This window comes from Mesoplodon mirus (assembly GCF_964341445.2).
Source record: "Mesoplodon mirus genome assembly, chromosome: 8".
NCBI classification, from domain to species: domain Eukaryota; kingdom Metazoa; phylum Chordata; class Mammalia; order Artiodactyla; family Ziphiidae; genus Mesoplodon; species Mesoplodon mirus.
In genome coordinates this window covers 73528622-73547731 of record NC_138984.1, presented here as the reverse complement: position 1 = coordinate 73547731, position 19110 = coordinate 73528622, and the positions used below count along the sequence as shown (strand labels likewise).

General features: G+C 41.1%; 1 protein-coding gene across 3 annotated transcripts in view; it reads left to right on the top strand.

Moving 5' to 3' along the window:
* The window catches only part of ACVR1 (activin A receptor type 1), a 127775-nt gene that overhangs the window by 63438 nt on the left and 45227 nt on the right, over positions 1 to 19110 (top strand). For 2 of the 3 annotated variants that reach the window (XM_082630146.1, XM_082630144.1), the window contains exon 2: positions 5088 to 5161. In XM_082630146.1, coding sequence (XP_082486272.1) covers positions 5095 to 5161 — 67 coding nt within the window. In that variant the 5' untranslated portion in view covers positions 5088 to 5094. Of the gene's footprint in view, positions 1 to 5087; positions 5162 to 18079; positions 18256 to 19110 lie in introns of those variants that run through there. The other variant, XM_082630145.1, reaches the window with a different exon arrangement.

The following is a 19110-nucleotide window of genomic DNA, read 5'->3' as shown; positions in this document are numbered from 1 at the left end:
TACTGTAATAATGATGTGCTGTTGACAGATAACTAAGGGAAAGCAGAATCACTCTACTTCTTTTCTGCTTTGCCTCTACCTTTTATATTAAAGAGAAAGATTTTTTTTTTCTTATGGAAGGCGTAGCATAGGCCATATAAAAGAGACATAAAGAAAAAAACTGTCATGGAACAGTTGTGACAGTCCTCACCAACGGTGAGTGAGCGACTTCACGTGGATGGTGAAAAAGTCATTCAAAATAAGGATGGGTGAATGTACAATCCATCCTTCTAACTTGGAGAGTGTTAGAAATTGAATTGAGAAGAGTATCAAGAAAGTCCCTATTGAACGAGTAGGTGCTCAGTAGATTATGTGTTGAACAAATGGACAAACCAAATGAGTCTAGGCCACCAGGCCAGACAAATTGAACATTTTGTAGAATTTTCTGATGGGAAAGAATCTCAGGGTTCATCTTACAGCTTTGCTTTCATCCTCAGCATACAGGTAACAAGTTGTTTGTTGTTCATAACTTGAGGTTTTAGAAATATCTTTCATTCTTATAGTAGATTATCAACTATATTGCTTAATATGAGTTCTAAAGGTTGAATATAGAAGTGCATTATGCTCCTGGTTATTCTGTGACTGACATCAGAATGCTTTGTGATTTTGGGGGGGATGTATTGCAGTATGTCTGTGGCTTTATCCAGCTGTAAAATTGTGATGAGCGAAAGAAGTGCCAAACTTGGTCTCAAGCCCACATGTGTTAAAAATTGAGCTAAACGCTAGCTTCCTAACTGGATGTCAGTCTGATCTATAAATGGAGCTTGACAAGTACCGTAGGATTTGGAAAGCAGCTCTGTTTTGCCCTGGTGGTAAGTCTGTTTTGAGTACAATATCATGGGACTGTTCTATCTCCCAAGGGAGTAGTCCTGAGACACTGTAAAAGATGGCACTGATTTTAAAGAGGGTACCTTAGTTAAGACCCGAGGTCCCTAACCTTTTTCTGCATAGCTCTTTGCCTTGTGTCTGAAATATTAAGATCAGTTACCAGGGCTAGAGGGCCTTATCCAAGAACAGAATGGAGGTGGTATATACTGGGGCAAAAATTTATACTCCAAACCCTTCAGATAATATTCTGTAACCCTCAGTAGCCTATGAGTTTTTGCAGTCAGGGATTTTAGCCTTAGAATATTGCAAAAGGATTTGGTTGGACCTAAAGGAGATGGACGCTGGAGTACCTGCTGATCACAGTTTTATGTCTCATTTAAAAAATATTTCGTTGTGCACATAAAGTATTATTCCTACATGAAATAGATATCTAATGCCTTCTCCCTTGACCACTAGACTTATTGTTGACTTCCTTGATGTTAGAGAGTTTAAAGAGATTTCTAAACGTGTGGAGCAGTAACATTTTCGTCAGGTATCGAGCCAATGCCCAGCCTAAAATATCTGGTACCATCTGGTTACCTGGTATGGTAGAAGGACTGATCGTTTAAGAGTAAGGCAGTGCTTCTCAAAGCATGGTCTGAGATCCTCTGGAGTTTCCAAGACTTTCTCAGGGGTTCCACAAGGTCCTCCTTCTTTCAGTCACATATACGTCTTCATGTACGAAGTTGGATTCTCTTTTCTTCAGCTGATACAACATGTCATTCCAGATTGAATGCAGAATCATATATGAGAATCCAGTTGCCTTCTACTAAGCCAAACATTATAGAGATTTGCAAAAATGCAAAGTAATGCCACTTTCCTCATTAGACCTTTCTGTGGGGGAAATACAGTTCTTTTTTTAATTCAGAAAAAATAGGGTAATATGTTTATTGTTATTTTAAAACAAATACAGTATTTAAAACATTCTCCATTTTAATTTCTAATAGAGTAAATATTGGTAGAAATAACTTACATAGACAAGTTCCTTAGAGTCCTCAATAATTTTCAAGAATAATAAAGAGATTCTGAGATCAAAATTTTAAAAAACTACTGGAGTAAAGCATCCCTGAACTATTGAATTATTGCCAGTCTCTTTTCCCACCACCCGTTCATCTTTTTGGCCAGCCCACATCTGAAACTCCTTAGCCAAAAATACTTGAGTGCAAGGGAGTTGAAAATTACTTTTAAAGACAATGTTTTCTTTTTAGTATATTTAAAAATTCGAAATAGATCCTTGGGGCTTCACGTTGGGACTTCAGCATATTGATGTTCTTTATATGTAAAATATGATCAGGAAATTTATTCCAGAACATTCTCCTCTCTACATTTCTTTTCCCTTTCCTTTTGAAAGTACCATTTTTAATAGCTGAATTAACTGGTCAGCAGAGACACTCCAGACCCTGAACAGAATGGCAACCAGTAAATGCTGCTGACATTTTTTCCCAAAGATTTTTGGCAGATTTTGAGCTATCTATCTATAAACAGCAGATTAGTTTGGAAGCCTGAATTTATAACTCCTTTTTATTCCCTGTTTTCCATTTAGGAGCCTAAATTATTGTTTTAATTTTGCTTGCACAATAATAATCAATTAAAAGGTGTTTAGGGGGCTTTCCTGGTGGTGCAGTGGCTGAGAGTCCGCCTGCCGATGCAGGGGACATGGATTCGTGCCCCGGTCCGGAAAGATCCCACATGCTGCGGAGCGGCTGGGCCCGTGAGCCGTGGCCGCTGAGCCTGCGCGTCCGGAGCCTGTGCTCCACAACGGGAGAGGCCGCAGTGGCGAGAGGCCCGCGTACCGCAAAAAAAAAAAAAAAGTTTTTTGAGTGTGTACCCTCAATATGTATGTTGCTTATGAGTTTTATATAAAGTAAAACTATGTGTTATAAGACATACATAAAATAGAAATTTTAAAAAGATTTAAGATGAAATATTTGAGGTATGGCTAACGGTAATGACATTGTATTATTGACGAAAATCTCAAGCTACTCAGGATGATGTTTATTGTTTATGATACTGGATGCAAATCAGTTTTTAATGTATTTTTCAATTCTGAATTTGGTGAGCCTGCTTCATGTCACAGTGAACTGAATGTTAATTGCTTTTCTTTAAACTGATTAGCAAAGAACCACTAGGAATAGCCATATAAGTTCCACCATTTTCTTACTCTTCTCTGGTACTTTCATTAATAACATATTCAATCTGTAGTTTCTTTAATGGATTTAGAACACTTGCAATTTGGGGAGGGCTCATTTCATTATATCTAGCCATTACAACCTGTAATTCCACTTCAATAAACCCTCAAGGGTATAGCACATGGCTGTATTCTATAAGCAAACAATGTCCACTCTTTCACATTATGTAACTCCCACTTCTTCTGCAAGATACCTCTTGTAGTGGACTGTCCTAAGGGACTGAGACGAGGCCAAATAAGGGATCAAGTTATTTATCACTCTGTTAGATTAAATCAGTTTTTACAAGATAAAAGTTGTAGTATTTTCATCCCATAATTTAATGCATTGCCTTGTGTGGCCCTTGGATGCATGCACCCCTTTTAGGGGCAAGTAGGCTAGTGCTGGAGATTGACATAGACAAATGATTGATTCGGAGTGGTGTTAGACCAGTGCTGGGGGGTTGAAATCACTGCTGATGGAGAGGTGTTGCACCAAGCATTTGCCTTTTGAGCTAGATCCTGGATGACAGGAAGAGGAAGTTGGGTAGGAGAGAGGTGGAGGGGGAGGCTCAAGGCATCTGGGGTGGAGGGAACCAACAGTGCGTTTCTGTTCAAAGGCACAGAGATGAGATGGTGATGGAGGGGTCAGTACTGGTTATGAGGGTTTCAGGGTGAAGTGAGGCATTTGCATTTTTATCAAACAAGGGCTTGCTCTAGAAAAGATCTATGTGAACATGGAAATAATAGTAATAATAACAACAGCAACAGTAGAAAGGGAGTCACTCAAGTTCCATGTGCTTTTAAAAATGTAAAAGGAAGGTCCATTAAACTCTCCTTTACCCCCTTCCCTCACCTTGCTGTTAGAGAAGGGTTAGTCTGAAATACAGTTGTGGACAAATTGAAGTGAGGGATGGTAAGATAGAATAGAGGTGCGGGGAATGAGCAGTCAGACTGCTAACCAAAAAACTGATTTTAAGAAGATGAGTCAGAAGGAGTCCATTCCAAACAGCTTAGATAGCAGTGGGCTTTTGCTCTTTTCTTTGAAGCTTTAAGAGTAAGATAGCACATGAACCTATTCACTAAAGAACTTTACCCATTTTCTCTTTTTTTTTTTTTACCATCCAGAAAATTGCAACTAGTTCAAGGTTTAATTTTTTTAAATTATTCTTTGTAATAAAGAATTAGTATAGCCAAACTCCCATCATATTTCCAAAATTTTATAGGAATTATTCAGATGGAAAAGTTCTTTGTTGTAACCCCTTGACTCAGAACATTGAGCTTCTGCCAATGTAGTTTTAGGGCAATATCAACTTAAAATTTATATCAAGTATCTTATTTTCTCTCAGTTATAGTTTCATATATTAAGATTTTATATGACTTCTTCATGTCTTGATTGTGTCTATGCTTTGTTAAATTTGAGGTTAATGTAAGAACACATTGCTTTGCCATAGATGAGGGATAAGTTACAGTTTTGTGTTTTGTTTTATTTTTTTTCTTTTTGGGGGCTGTATGATGATGTAGGTTGCTTCACCTCTAATCCTTTTAAAGGAAGGCTCAAACATAGTAATTAGTTTGGATTATTCAGTCACTTAATCTTTAACATCGTGTTAGAACAGTCTATTCGTGCTTCTTAAGAGTTTTTAACTTGGTGCCAATTTTGCATTCCGTGGCATAAAATAAAATTCAAACCTAAAGTCCTTTAGGAATGCCTGGCCTTACAGCTGAGAATTTGTCATGTCCCTTTTGAGTTCTTTGTAAGTGGGTAGACTCAGAGAAAGTTGCCTCAGAGTGGCCACCAGTAGGAGGTAAATCTGATTAACTCTTTAAGATGATTTATTTAGATCCATGTAAAAGGGTATATGTTTAAATGTACTAAGAAATAAGGCAACATATGTGAGGGGGATTTGTAAGAAAGGCCTTGAACGGCAGTTTGAAGGTGGTATGCTTAATTTAATTTGTCATCCTACAGTTAAATTTTTTTGTTTTACTGATACCTCTTTTTTTCCCTCCACAGTTGTACAATGGTAGATGGAGTGATGATTCTTCCTGTGCTAATGATGATTGCTTTCCCTTCCCCTAGTATGGAAGGTAAGTGGCTCACAACTATTTGGGGTAGGATGAGTATACTGTGTATTGTTTGGCTTACTGTAAACTAGTTTGTTCTTAATCCTATCAGACTTAGCAATCCTCCCCTCCCCCCATTTTTAAGACTTTATTTTTTTAAAGCTGTTTTTTAGGTTCACAGCAAAATTGAGAGGAAGATACAGAGATTTCTCATATACCCCCTGCCCTGACACATGTATAGCCTCCCCCTTTATCAACATCCCCCCAACCAAAGTGGTACATTTGTTATAATTGATGAACCTACATTGACACATCATAATCACCCCAGTCCGTAATTTACATTAGGGTTCACTCTTGGTGGTGTACATTCTGTGGGTTTGGACAAATGTATAATGACATATATCCATCAATATAGTATCATACAGAGTATTTCACTGCCCTAAAAATCCTCTGAGCTCCACCTATTCCTCTCTCTCCACCTCTGCAACCCCTGCCAACCACCGATTCTTTTACTGCCTCCGTAATTTTGTCTTTTCCAGAATGTCATGTAGTTGGATTCATACAGTATATAGCCGTTTCATATTGGCTTCTTTCACTTAGTATTTTGCATTTAAGGTTCCTTTGTGTCTCTTCCTGGCTTAATAGTTCATTTCTTTTTAGTGCTGAGTAATGTTTCACTGTCTGGATGTACCACAGTTTATTTATCCATTCACCTACTGAAGGCCATCTTGATTGCTTCCAAGTTTTGGTAATTATTAATAAAGCTGCTATAAACATCCATGTGCAGGTTTTTGTGTAGATATAAGTTTTCAACTCCTTTGGGTAAACACCAAGGATTGTGATTGTTGGATTGTATGGTGGAGTATGTTTAGTTTTGTTAGAAACTGCTAAGCTGTCTTACAAAGTGGCTGTTCCATTTTGCATTCCCACTAGCAAGGTATGACAGTTCCTATTGCTCCCCATCCTCACCAACATGTGGTGTTATCAGTGTTCTGGACTTTGGCCATTCTTATAGGTATGTGGTGGTGTCTCATTGTTTTAATTTGCATTTCCCTGATGATGTATGATGTGGAGCATCTTTTTATGTGCTTATTTGCCATCTGTATATCTTTATTGAGGTGTCCTTAATGTCTTTGGCCTAATTTTTATTTGGGCTGTTTGTTTTCTTATTGTTGAGCTTTCAGAGTTCTTGGTGTATTTTGGATAACAGTCCTTTATCAGATATGTCTTTTGCATATATTTTCTCCCAGTCTGTGGTTTGTCTTGTCATTCTTTTGACATTATCTTTCACAGAGCAGAAGTTTTAATTTTAATGGAGTCCAGCTGATCAATTATTTTTTTCATGGATCATGTCGTTAAAAAGTTATTGCCAAAAAAAAAAAAGTTATTGCCATACTCGGTGAGGTAATTTAGGTTTTCTCCTATGTTACCTAATAGGAGTTTTATAGTGTTGTGTTGTACCTTTAGGTCTGTGATCTGTTAATTGAATAATTTTTATGAAGAGTATAAGGTCTGTGTCTAGATTTCTTTTTTTTTTGCATGTGAACATCCCCTTTTTATACATATTTGATAATGTCCCTTGATTTTCTTGGAGTGCAACCTATACACACCATACCTTTCTTATAAACATAAATTTTAAAAATTCAATATAATTCGCTATCTGAAATGAAGAGAAAATTCTCTGAAAATAATATGTAATTAAATATGTCATATAATTAAAATAGTATGTATAGACAAATGTAATATAATCTAGTGTAGTTGGGCATGAGTACACTAGAAGATGTAATGAAGTAACAAATGTTTGTATAAAAATATATACCTATACACACACACACACGTATAATAATCTTTGATGTCTTAGAAAACAGAAAACATATTGGTACTAGTGTATTGTATCGGTGACTTAATTATCACAAGTGATCTTGTCTGCAGCGCTTGAATTTGCTGACTTGGTGAACAAATTTTGGTAGAATCCCAACAAAACAGAGAACTGTTTGTGCCTTGATTTACACAGTGGTTATATTTTGAGAAAATTTCATATACATTAAGACAGTATAAGACATACTTTGTATTTTTATGTATAAAAGAGTTAGATATTAGGTTCAATTAATTATACAGCAGTTTTCGTGTAAATGAATGCTTAGTAGGTGGGCCAGTGAGAACCTGAAGGGGCACAGGGTAACTCTTAGTTGTGTGGGATCACAGAGGCATTTTAGGGCCTAACTCATTCTCACTGTCCTCCCTTCTCCCCATTTGCAAAAAGGTACTTGGGGATGGCACTGCCTCTGTGGAGTCCACAAGCGCTAATCAAGAGAAAAAGAAAATAAAAGTTGCCTATAATTCCCTGCACTTACATGTAATTGCTTTTAGCATGTTGGTGTAAATCTTTCTGGATGTGTAAACAAACTCTTATTTTATTGTGCATTGAGCAGTTTGCACTTTATTTTATAAGGGTTGCTCCGTGAGGAGTGGTGCTTACGGTGTGAATCTCAGCCTTGTTGTGATCAGATGGGCCAGTAAGACTAATCCCTCTCTTACAGGCTCTTGGGGGTATAGTGATCAGTTTTATACACTTGATAAGTTTCCAAGGAGGCATATAATATAAGTTAATGTAGCCAACACTGTGGACAGATCAGTGCTTGATATACTAGAACTCTACTTTGTTATATATTAGGTGTATAATATTTGATCTGTTCCTCCCTCCTTCCCATGTTCACTGACATGTATTTTAGTCAGGGAACCACTAGCCACATATTGAGCACTCAAAGTGCAGCTGATACAAGCCGAGATATGCTGTAAGTGTAAAGTACACACGGTTTTGAAGACAACAAAAAATGTGAATTTTACCTGTTCCTTTGTACTCCTATGAAAATTTACAATTATATAAAGCAGCTTACATTAAGTTTCTATTAAAAAACGCTATCGTCAACCACTTGAGGTATCCATAGTCTATATTCTTTAAGCAGTGTTGTTTGATACAGTCCAATAATATTGCACTCATTTTAATTAGTGCCAAGAAGATATAAAATAAGGATCCTGCGAGGCAAGTTTAAAGGAGTAGGAGGTGTTTAACTAGAAGAGGGGTTGGGTCCTAGGTTGAAAGAATTACTAAGAAGAAATGGGCTGGGAATATTTGGTGGGTTAATAGTAGTTCTCATCTGAGGGGTTAATTTTTTTCCCCCAAGGGACACTTGGCAATGTCTGGAGACGTAATAGGCAAGTTGCTAGGATTTTTCCTCTTTTTAGTTGCTACATAATATGATCAGTAAAAAAAAAAAATAATAAAGAATGTTGTGAAATGAAGTCCCTCCAGATTCTGTGTGCTTCCCTAGGTACGGTAGCAGTTCTGTGTGGTCGGACAATCCTTCAGGTTTCATGTGCTGTCCTGGTGGACGCTTGGTGTGGGCACGATAGAAAAAAAAAAAGAGTAGAAGAGAAATTGAGGTGGAAATGTAATATAAATAGAGAAGGGGAAGTGGAGAACGAATGGGGAAAGAGGAGGTGAAAAGGGCATTTATGGAACAATGTTAGCAACCCAGCCATTGGTTGTTTTTTCCTGCTTTAAGCTCTTAAGCTGCCCAAAGGATCCAGCAAATGACCTCTTAATGCCAGAGTGAAGATCTGTAATGAAACAAGTTAGTCTGGCTGAAATGGAAATGGCTGCCACTAAGGTTTTGCTATTGAATATAACACCAGCACTAGGATGTTTACAGATATGGAAAAGAACACATATCCTTTCGTTGCGATAGCTTTTTTTTTTTTTTAAACAATATCCAGTGAGTGCTACAACCTAGAGTACTCTGATCTTAATAGCGGTGGCCTTAGTCTTGTCTTCCCTCAATGACTCAACTCCTAGTTAACTATCAATAGCATATTCTATGAAAAGACTCTTTGTTTTTGCATATTTACTAGAAAATTTTTTTATAAAAACCACTGAGAACTAATTGTAATATACTCAACATTAGTCATAAAGCAAATGTCGAATACAAAATACTTAACCAAAAGAGGTAAATAATAGGGCAAATAACTAAAAACTTTATATTAGCCTCATAGATTGTCTAGTGCAGGGCTTTAGACTACCAAGTTTTTTGTTTGTTTTTTTGTTGTAATTAATTTATTATTTTGGCTGCATTGTGTCTTCATTGTTGCGCACGGGCTTTCTCTAGTTGCGGCGAGCAGGGGCTACTCTTCTTTGCGGTGTGCGGGCTTCTCATTGTGGTGGCTTCTCTTGTTGCGGAGCACGGGCTCTAGGTGCACGGGCTTCAGTAGTTGTGGCATGTGGGCTCTAGAGCTCAGGCTCAGTAGTTGTGGCACACGGGTTTAGTTGCTCCACGGCATGTGGGATCTTCCTGGACCAGGGCTTGAACCCGTGTCCTCTGCACTGGCAGATGGATTCTTAACCACTGCACCACCAGGGGAGCCCTAGACTACCAAGTTTAAAAGGAAAGAGACCCAGGTTTGATGTTTGCAGAGCAGCTACAGCACCTTATTAATTGGGCTTCAATGGAGCTAATGGCATTCTTGGTGCATAAATAAGAAAGTCATAGAGATTTTGTTCTAATATATTTTGTTGGGTATTGTACTCCTCTGAGTCTATTAAAAACAAACAAAAAACCAGAAAGCTTCTTTCCTTTTGTCTCCCTAGTTACTCCCAGATGTCTTTTAAATATTGATTAGATACAGTGTTAACATGTCAAATAAGAAGTCCCAAAGAGTACTTTTGGCAGAGTTTGACTAGTATGGGTGTACTTTAGAACATTTCTCAATTTCTGTGGAATTCTAAATGCTCTGGGGCCAAAAAGACCCAGTAAGTTTGGAAAATACTGCTTACTAGAACTATCTCTTTGATGATTTATAGGTAATATTTATTGAGTGGTTAATATGTGCCCAATGTTGGGCTGTTTTATGTTCGTTATTTCCCATAATCCTCATCATTACCCTAATGAGATAGGTTAGTGGGGATGTGCTTTTGAATCGGTTAAAACTCTTGCTTAAGGTTATACAGCCAATAAAAGGTGTGTTATACTTTGAGGATTGGTATTCAAGAGTTTCAATCATTACTAGTCTTCTTCAGCACTTTGTATTTTTTGGTACCCTAAATTAGCTACATCCACTTTCATATTACATCTGGTACATGCTAGAATCCAGCTCAATCCAGTCCATTTGAGAGGCTGAGGTGAGAGCTTCCAACAGCAAATGATGAATCCCTTTTACCTGGGTTTGTGTTTTTTATTTCTCTCTCATACCAATATTCATTTTTCATGTTCATTATATATACAACTCCAGCTGCAGGAAGATTTTTATTTGCTCTCACAGAGAAGAGCACTTGAGCCCTAATTACCCGTATATCCTTCCTTTTCCTTCCCATTAATAAGACTAATCATGCTCTAATACTGCTATCATGCCACCCGGGAGAAGTCCATTTTTGTTCCAGAACCTGCTTGTTTGGTTTTACCTTTGTCCCTGTGAGCATTTGCAGGGACGACCATGGCACAAATAACTTAAAGTGGAATACTGCTTCTTCAGAAATATTTCAAAGCTAAGATGACCCACATTTTATTAAATTTGCAAGCCATAGTTAGATTTTATTGCAGCAAGGAAGGCTGGACTTTTGCAGAGTTTTGTTGCAACAGACTTCGGCCTGTCTTAGAGAAGATTGCTAAGTACTAAATTATTTTCTGGGTTGACTTGATTTTAGTATTTCCAAAGCCATCACTACTCAGACTTTCCAGCCCAATTACCCAATGAGAGAAGGAAGGAGATCACGTCAATAGACTTTTTGTTAGGGTCCACAAAGGTGCCCCTCTTTGCCACTGGGGGTGAAGAATATAATAAGCCTTTCTTTGAATTTCTCATTATTGAGAATTCAGGAAGTTCGTGAAGGGGTGAATGAATGTAAGAGAAATGTCTCAGTATTAAATTTGTTGCCCTCATTTCTCATTACTATAATTTATCCTTTTTGTTCAGAATCAAATCTTTTTCATTGACACATCATCATGTGAGAGATCTGTTGGGGAGAGAGATGAGATGTACTGAGCTGTTGGCCACTATGAGTTCCTAAAATGTAAATATAAGGTGAAGCTGTACACTTTTAAGATACTGCTTCTTTATTGTCACATTTTCTCACCTAACAGAATGAGTATATTATTGATGCAAGGTGAGCTGTGACAAAGCTTCTTTTCAGCTTTTCCTTTCTGGGGAATGTTTGTTTCAGCTGTGGGTAGTTAAACTAAAGCCACATCCAATTTTTTTTTTTCCCAGTGAACATTATAAAATGTTCATATTCAATGCATTTATATGAGAGGAGTTAGTGGTAGGGTGTGGAGAGGACTCTTAAGAATTCAGTCAGAGTCAAATATTGAATGGATGGGAAAACAAATCCAAGGCCCTAGCTCATTAAATGGTTTCCTTGTGGTCAACAGTGAGTGGGCAGTGCAATAGCTTCTAAGCTTCTGTTTTATAAAGATCGGTCTCAAGGGGGAGAGGGTGGATGCCATCTCCTCTTTATGGAAAAACTGGTGAAGCAGGAGATTTGTAGGGATGGCATGTGTGCTACTTTTGCTCTTGAAAAGTAAACACCAAGGAAAACAAAACATTTAAAAATCAATTTGTAGACTCAAGACATAGAAAACAAACTTATGGTTACCAAAGGGGAAAGGGGGTGAGGGAGGGATAAATTAGGAGTGTGGGATTAGCAGATACAAACTACTATATATAAAATAGATAAACAACAAGGTCCTACTGTATAGCACAGGGAAATATATTCAATATCCTATAATAAACCATAGTGGAAAAGAATATGGAAAAGAATATAATGTATGTATAACTGAATCACTTTGCTGGATACCGGAAACTAACACAACATTGTAAATTAACTATACTTCAATAAAAAAATTTAAAAATTAATTTGTAATTCCCAAACATTACCAGCTGTCCTCCAGAACTTCCCTCTGTAGCCCAGCATGACCTCAGGCAAGCTTCCATAGATAATGGTTATATGAAATAGTCATAATTACTCAGAACTCATGTCGATTCCAAGATAGTGTAAGACACAGGGCAGGGCAGCCTTCAAAATGTTCACTGTGACTCACAGTTAGAAACATTTTAGAGCTGGACCCAGTGCGTCTACATTTAGAAACATTTTGGAGTATGACCCGCATGCATCTGAAAAGAAAATTTCATGAAAGAGTGATGACACTTACTATGCTAATGTACTCCTGCTTCTTCTCTTTTTTATTCTATTCAGTTTTATTTCATTTAGAAAGAAAGAAAGAAACCTTGTCTTGAACCACTAAATCAATTTCGCTACCCACAAATGGGTCATAACCCACAGTTTAAGAAAGACACCTCCAGTCTGCTCCCACGAGCTCGCTGCCGGGAAATCCTGGCTGCCCTCAGGTGAAAGCTCTGACAGCTAACCCAGATAGTCTCCAGCAAAGCTGGCCCAGACCTTTTAAAAATTTATTTATTTATTTATTTATTTATTTTTACGACTTCATGTAGCCTGACCATCCTCTCTCTGCAAGCCAGTGATTTGACAGGAAGAGGGAAGTTTACATATGTGCCTTCTCAGCCGTGGTCATAACACTGGAACAGCTGCTGCCTGATTCTAATCAGCTGAATCTGAGCTCTGCAGAGCTGGGTGTTTCCTAGATCCACGGTAATGCTGCATCTAATGCTTTGTTATGGGTTAGAGGGGAACATGGACTTTCTGAGGATATGTATATTTGGGGCATGTGGGAAGGAGAGAAGGAATAGGAGGCAGAATGAGACATTTCCTCTTGGAAGGGGGTGGTGAGATTCACCTTAAAGCAAGAACAAAAACCTGTGCTTATATTTTTTATTCAAACGGTGATTTGGAGCAGGGAGTAGCCTCTTTTATTTATTATTTGCTGCATTTGTTTACCTTCTGAATTCTGGTATTTACACTAAGCCAATATAAATGAAAAAAAAAATCACACCCATTCGGTAAAGCTAGAAGGAAGAGATAGGGAAAAGAAAAAAACCCCAACAGTCCAGTTTAACCTTTGGCGCCTGTGATGTATGTAATGCTGCAGGATACCATGCAGAGTTACACAGTGTTTATCTTTAACATTATGTCCTCGTTCATATGCTTCACGCTGTCAGTTTTGCAAAGGGTTAGGGTAATTTTTGATAGTTCAGTGGTGTTGCTAATCAGAGTGTCTTCTGAAAGGAAGGCTCTTGGCCACGCATAGGAATCAAGCCTTTCTCAGGAGAGAGGCGGAGTCAGACACCATCGTGAGCCGCCTTCTTCCTTCTTACCGTGTTTCTGTATGTGGGTTACCTGAGCTCTCAAGAGCCGTTACCGCAGAGCCATGCTTAGCAGTAGCAGCGTGGTGGTGAGGCGCCAGCCATGCAAAGTGAGGCCTAGGGTGAGAGAGGCCAGGGCTTGGTGGTGGTGTTTTCTCTCCAGTGTCTAAAACAGCGCCTGGCATGTATTTGGTGCTCAGTGAATATTTGACAAATGAATGAATGAATAATTATCCTAATACAGAAAAGGTAATAAGAGACCCAGGAACTGATCTGGGCTGGGGACAGGGTAAGAAAGCACATCATCCTTTGAAAGAATTTATTCCAAGTCTGGGAAAAGAGAATCAGTGATAAGACAATCTTACATTCTTGCAGTTGATAAATTACCATGAGCACACGGGGTAGGCACTGGTGATGTCAACATACCGAGAAGGGGTTTTTGCTGTCAAAGAGTCACAGTCTAGTTGGAGGGGACAAAGGTTACAGCACAGCACTAGGGGTGTTGGCCGGAAGGGCCTTCATGGAGCACCAGGCTGGGATTGGGGACAGGCAGAGTTTGGGAAGATGAACAGGCATTAGACCAGCAAGGGAAGGACTGAGAAGGACTTTTTAGGCAGGGGAAGGGCCAAGCCCAGAGAAGTGGGGGGATACAGGTCACCACCCGGGTGGCCCAGCATGGCCAGAGCAGCCTCCAGAAGGCATTCGGGTTGAGATTTGAGGCCCTACTAGCCTGGCAGGGCCTTGTGCATGAGGTGTTTGTCTTCGATCCTGAGGTCAGTGAGAGCTATTGAAAGATTAATTAGATGCACTTAGTGTGCCTTGAAAGAATTTTGTGGTAGAAGTGGATCACAGGTTACAGCAAGATTAGAGGTGAAGGGACGGGAAAAACTAGTCCTCCTGCAGGGTCGGGGCAGACAGGCCCACATGCTGCCTTTTCAAAGGCATCCCAACTATAGCAACTTGATGGTGGCCAACAAAACAAAAACAAAACAAAAACAAAACCCTTAGTTCCAAGAGAAGACCTTTGTTGCAGATAGCTCACAAATAATAGCAGCAGTGAACAACAATAATCTAATACTAATTTCCGTTATGAAAACAGAAGGCCGAGCCGCTGACTTTCTTCGCAACTTTTGCAAGACATTTAAATCCCTCTAGCTGGTCCTTTGTTCCTGTGTTGCCATGGAGTGTCAATAAGCCCAGCTCAGAATAACCCGGGCAGTGACATGAGAGGTGCAGCTTGCTCGCTGGCATGGTGGCTGGCCAGGTTACGCTGTTTTCATTGCTCCCGTCTTGGGAGGAGGACTGGGCAGCTGGTTGCCCGGGCAGCTGTGAAAGGTGTATGTCTCTGGACCGCCCAGAGTTTGAAAGGCAACCCAAACTTGCCTGCCTCCTGAGCATGTGCAGCTCGCGTTTGAGCAGATAGCAACTGAAAATAGCCCCCTGCACGCCTGTCCCTTGTACACCAGCCCCTGGCCGACTGCCATTTAGGACAGTGTGGGCTCCCTGGGTGGATAGGTGAGGGGCTGAGCGGATCTCAGGGGTTCTTAGGAAGATCCTGGGAACTTTGGCCCTGGCTTCAAAGGAAACGAAAAAGCAGCAGGCTCCTCTGAGCAGTTCCACTGGGCACTTTTGTGGTTAGTGGGTGGCCACAGTGCTTGCATACGTGCAGTATGTGCTGAAGCCGCCGTACAGTTCTCCGTGCTCAGCCAAACTGGGGTCCGACAAGCAGACTGAGAGGTATATGTTTTCTCTGGGAGGGAAAGGCTTTCCTAAAACACTCCTAGACGGTAGCCGTCATGGTGTACCCTGCCTCAGTTTTAGAGAGGGGAGGCATTGAGTTAAAACTATTTTGTTTGATTTTCTACGTGCTCTTTAATCCCCAGTGATTGTCAGTAGGTCACTTCTACAAGGTGGCTCTTTGCTAGATGATTCTTTCTCAGCAGTCCAAATGTGGGCACAGAACAGAACCAACATGTTAGGAGCTGTCTGTTTCCCTTTGGGACTCTTTCCGTGTCCTTCCGGGCTTTCATCTCTGCTGCGGGCTTGCCATCGTTGGGCAGGCTTGGCACGCCGATGTGGATGGAAGCAGGCTCTGGAAGGAAATACTTCTGAAATGACTGGTGGTACTCAAGCTACTATTTAAAAGTGACCCTTCTTAGAGTCGTGGGTTATCTTTAGGCCATCAGCGCTCTACAACCACAGGAGCTAAAAGGGAGTCTGTGGAAACTCTGGCCTGTTGCTCTCGCCTTGGTTTGTGTTTAGATATTCTTGCTCCCCAGCCAGTGGCCTCGTGACACATCTCAGATTTAGCTGCCTTTCTTCTGCCAAGGTCCAAGATTATTGTGGAAGCTGGGAATGGTGTGCTGTGCCACAGAGACTGGGGTGCGGGGGGAAGGCATGTGTGCTTAAAAAGCCAGTTCTGGTTCACAGCATTCTGAAGAAAGTCTTTCTGTTTCTACCTTGAGTGTAGGCACCTGGGGCCTTCCTGTGGGCTCCGGGGTGAAAAAGAATAAGCTCAAAATGACCTGCACTCAACTGTCTTATGGTGACTGTAGGCTCTTTAGTCTCTGATGAGGAAGCCAATCTTAAGCGTGTTGAATTTGGGAGTTAATGAATTCTTGTGAACCATATTAATTAGACTGATGGGGTAAAGAAGATAGGCAAGACAAAGATCAAGTTATAAAGGCTGGAATACAGATGCACAAGGCATGTATTCATGGGACGGAAGACATGGGATTCCTTCTTTCTTTGATCCTTCATGGAGATCTGGACCTGGTAGGGCCTTGGGACAGGACTGGGAAATTGGGAGATAGGGAAGCAGCAATATCAGAGGCTTGGGCTCTGCCCCAGTTTTTCACCCTTGGCTATCTTGATCTCTTTGGCTTCATTTGGGCTGGAAAGAAAATAGTCTAGAGATTACCTTGTTCCCTCTGCGCTTTTCTCTGGGATGGGGTAGGGTAGGGAGCTAGAGAGGAAGAATTTAGCTGAATTTAACTAATTCTAGACATTTTCGCCTTTAGCTCTGGGTGCCACGATGCCTAGAGGCTGGCATTCTAAGACTGTTGTTAACAAATTGGAGCCGTGCCCATCTTTTGAAGGGCTTATCTCTGTGATTTGAAAGCTTCCGGAAAGGGTGTGGGGATGTGGTGGCGGCTGGCGGATGGTAAGCAGAGCAAAGGTTGGCAGCCTTGGAGGTTCTGTCCCTGATTCCCAGAGAAAAAGGTCACGTAGGGCAGTGGAGGAGAAACAGAAGTGGGAACTGGCCCTTCTCTGCTGTCCGTTCCCGTGTAGAGCCCTCGTTTAGGGTGTCCTGTAAAACCAGAATTTTCAGTGTAGAGCCTGGGTAGGAAACACTTGCTGGAGCAGCCGTGCACTCCCCAGATATCGCTGGAGGAGGGGGAGACAACCAGAGTCAGGAACACCTTTTCCCACACTGTGATCGGAGCTTCTAGCCTAAGACATGCTATAGATGGTACCACATCACTGGCTCTCCTGAATCTGAACAAGGAGTGACTTCTCTGAAATGTTTATAATTCCTCAGCTTTTTCCCCCTTCTTCAGTCTGTGGTCCTCTCTGTTACTCTCCCAACAAGTAGAGCTTCACTCAGATGCAAGAATTGTCAGTACCATGTGGGGTGGGCTGCGGTGGGGTGCTTTTCATTAGGCCTCGTAATCATGTGTTTCTCTGAAGCGACGATTCAAGAAGTTGGAAGACAAAATGAAGAAAGGGGCCATTATTTCCCCCCTTATGAAGGAGTGTCGCTTCACAGACATGGCATATGTGTTAAAGCTAAGTCTTTGCTATGTTCAGGGAATCATAAAAAGCATGGAAGAGACAGACCAGTATCGTTTCAGGTCATACCCCACAGTGCTCTTTAACCTGTTAGTCATTTAAACACAGACTGAGTTTTTGGCTTTGAAATAGAAGGTGAGACTGCTGCAATAGGCTTAACTTACACGGATTATTTCAGAGACCAGGAGTCAGCCCAGCCACAAAATAAACAGATGGAATTCTTTTTTTTTTTTTTTTTTTTTTCCCCCTCTCAGCTTCAGCAGTTCAAATGCAGGGTGACTTAGGAATCCTTATCACCTTCAGCAAAGCAAGAAGGGGAAACTGATGTAATTCACTCTTCCTCACTCCCTGCTGAAAATGCCATTGTTTTCACTGATAGGAGAAAAAGGGCAGCAGAGACCAGGGGCATCTTTGTCCCTGCTGAGCAGGCAAGTCCTGCAGGACCTCCCTAAACTGGCTGAAGCCAAGGCACTCGTTGTGTTTTGGTCATCCTCATCACCGTAGCATCATAGTAGCCAAAAGTCCTCAAATCAGTCATCCAAGGAAGGACCTCCCATAAAAGCCTTGCTGTTCTATTGATGTATTAAATTACGCCTTGTTTTTGGAACTCTTGCATTTTACCTCTTTCTTCCAACACACAAACAAGCAAACACAAAACCTACCACACCACAGAAAGTACTGATTTTCCACACTTGTAAGCCTGAGGAGGTGAGCAGGTGTGACACTGTGGCGAGCTCCTGTAGGGAGAAGGGGTTTGCACAGACACGCTGGCTTGGTGACTAAGCCTTGCCTGAAGATCTCTGCTGACATTTAAAGACTTTATAGGCTCAGTCTTCTCTGAAAACCAGCATCATGTCTCTTCCCACCTCTAAATCCTGTCTGTGAAGAGAAAATTCATTCTGAAACCAACGTTCATCAGGCTTGTCCTCCTGCCAAGTGCTGAGGCAGCTGTGGAGAGCCTAACAGTGAGCAAAGCGGGCTCAGCTCCTTCCCTCATGGGGCTCACAGTCTGCAGGGAAGACGTGGACGGTCAGCAGCCATGCAGACACACCCATGTGAGTGCAGACGGGTGGCTCCTGCTTTACATTTGGGTGTGTGAACAAATGCTTCTCTGAGGAGGTAATAGGTGAGGTGAGGTCTCAGGGGAATATGGGCACACACTGGGTGGATGGGGGCGTCGGCAGGGAGGGAGCCGAGCATCCCACGTGGAGGGAATTCCACACCTGACAGACCTGAGCTCCTGAAGCGGGAGGAGCCCTTCCCAGAACTGAGGGGATCTGAGGGGAAGCTGAAGAGGCAGAAAGCAGGTCAACCAGGGCTTTTGTAGGCTGGGGTGACCACTGTGTCTCCCTCCCTTTTTTTTTTTTGGCAGCTTGCGCAGCTTGAGGGATCCTTACTTCCCTGACCAGGGATTGAACCTGGGCCACGGCAGTGAAAGCACCGAGCCCTAACCACTGGACTGTCAGGAAATTCCCTGCATCTCCTTTTTTAGGGTCATGGAATCAAGCTTGTTCATCTGAGTGGGGGTGAGTCTGGTCAGCTCAGTGAGGGAACACTGGAGGAAGAACACATTTGGAGTGGAGGCATGATGAGTTCAAAATCGTGGAAACCCTACCATCATTTTTTGTTGTCATTATTCTAATTTGTATGTGATCCTATTCAAACGCCTCTATTCTCTCTCTTAACTCCTGGAACATATTTGCTTCTTGGCTTTTACAGCTTTACCAAGTATCGATTTCTCTGATCAGGAAAAAAATATATGATTTGGTTTCTCTTAAGTGGATGTTTTATTATAATGAGAGCATTTAGGTACTTGGGTGTCTTTTGTTTCTGGACATAGAGCCTGCCTTCGTGCCAGGCCATCAAATGCCCTTCACTAGGCATTCCGGACAGACCTTTGTGTTTCCGTC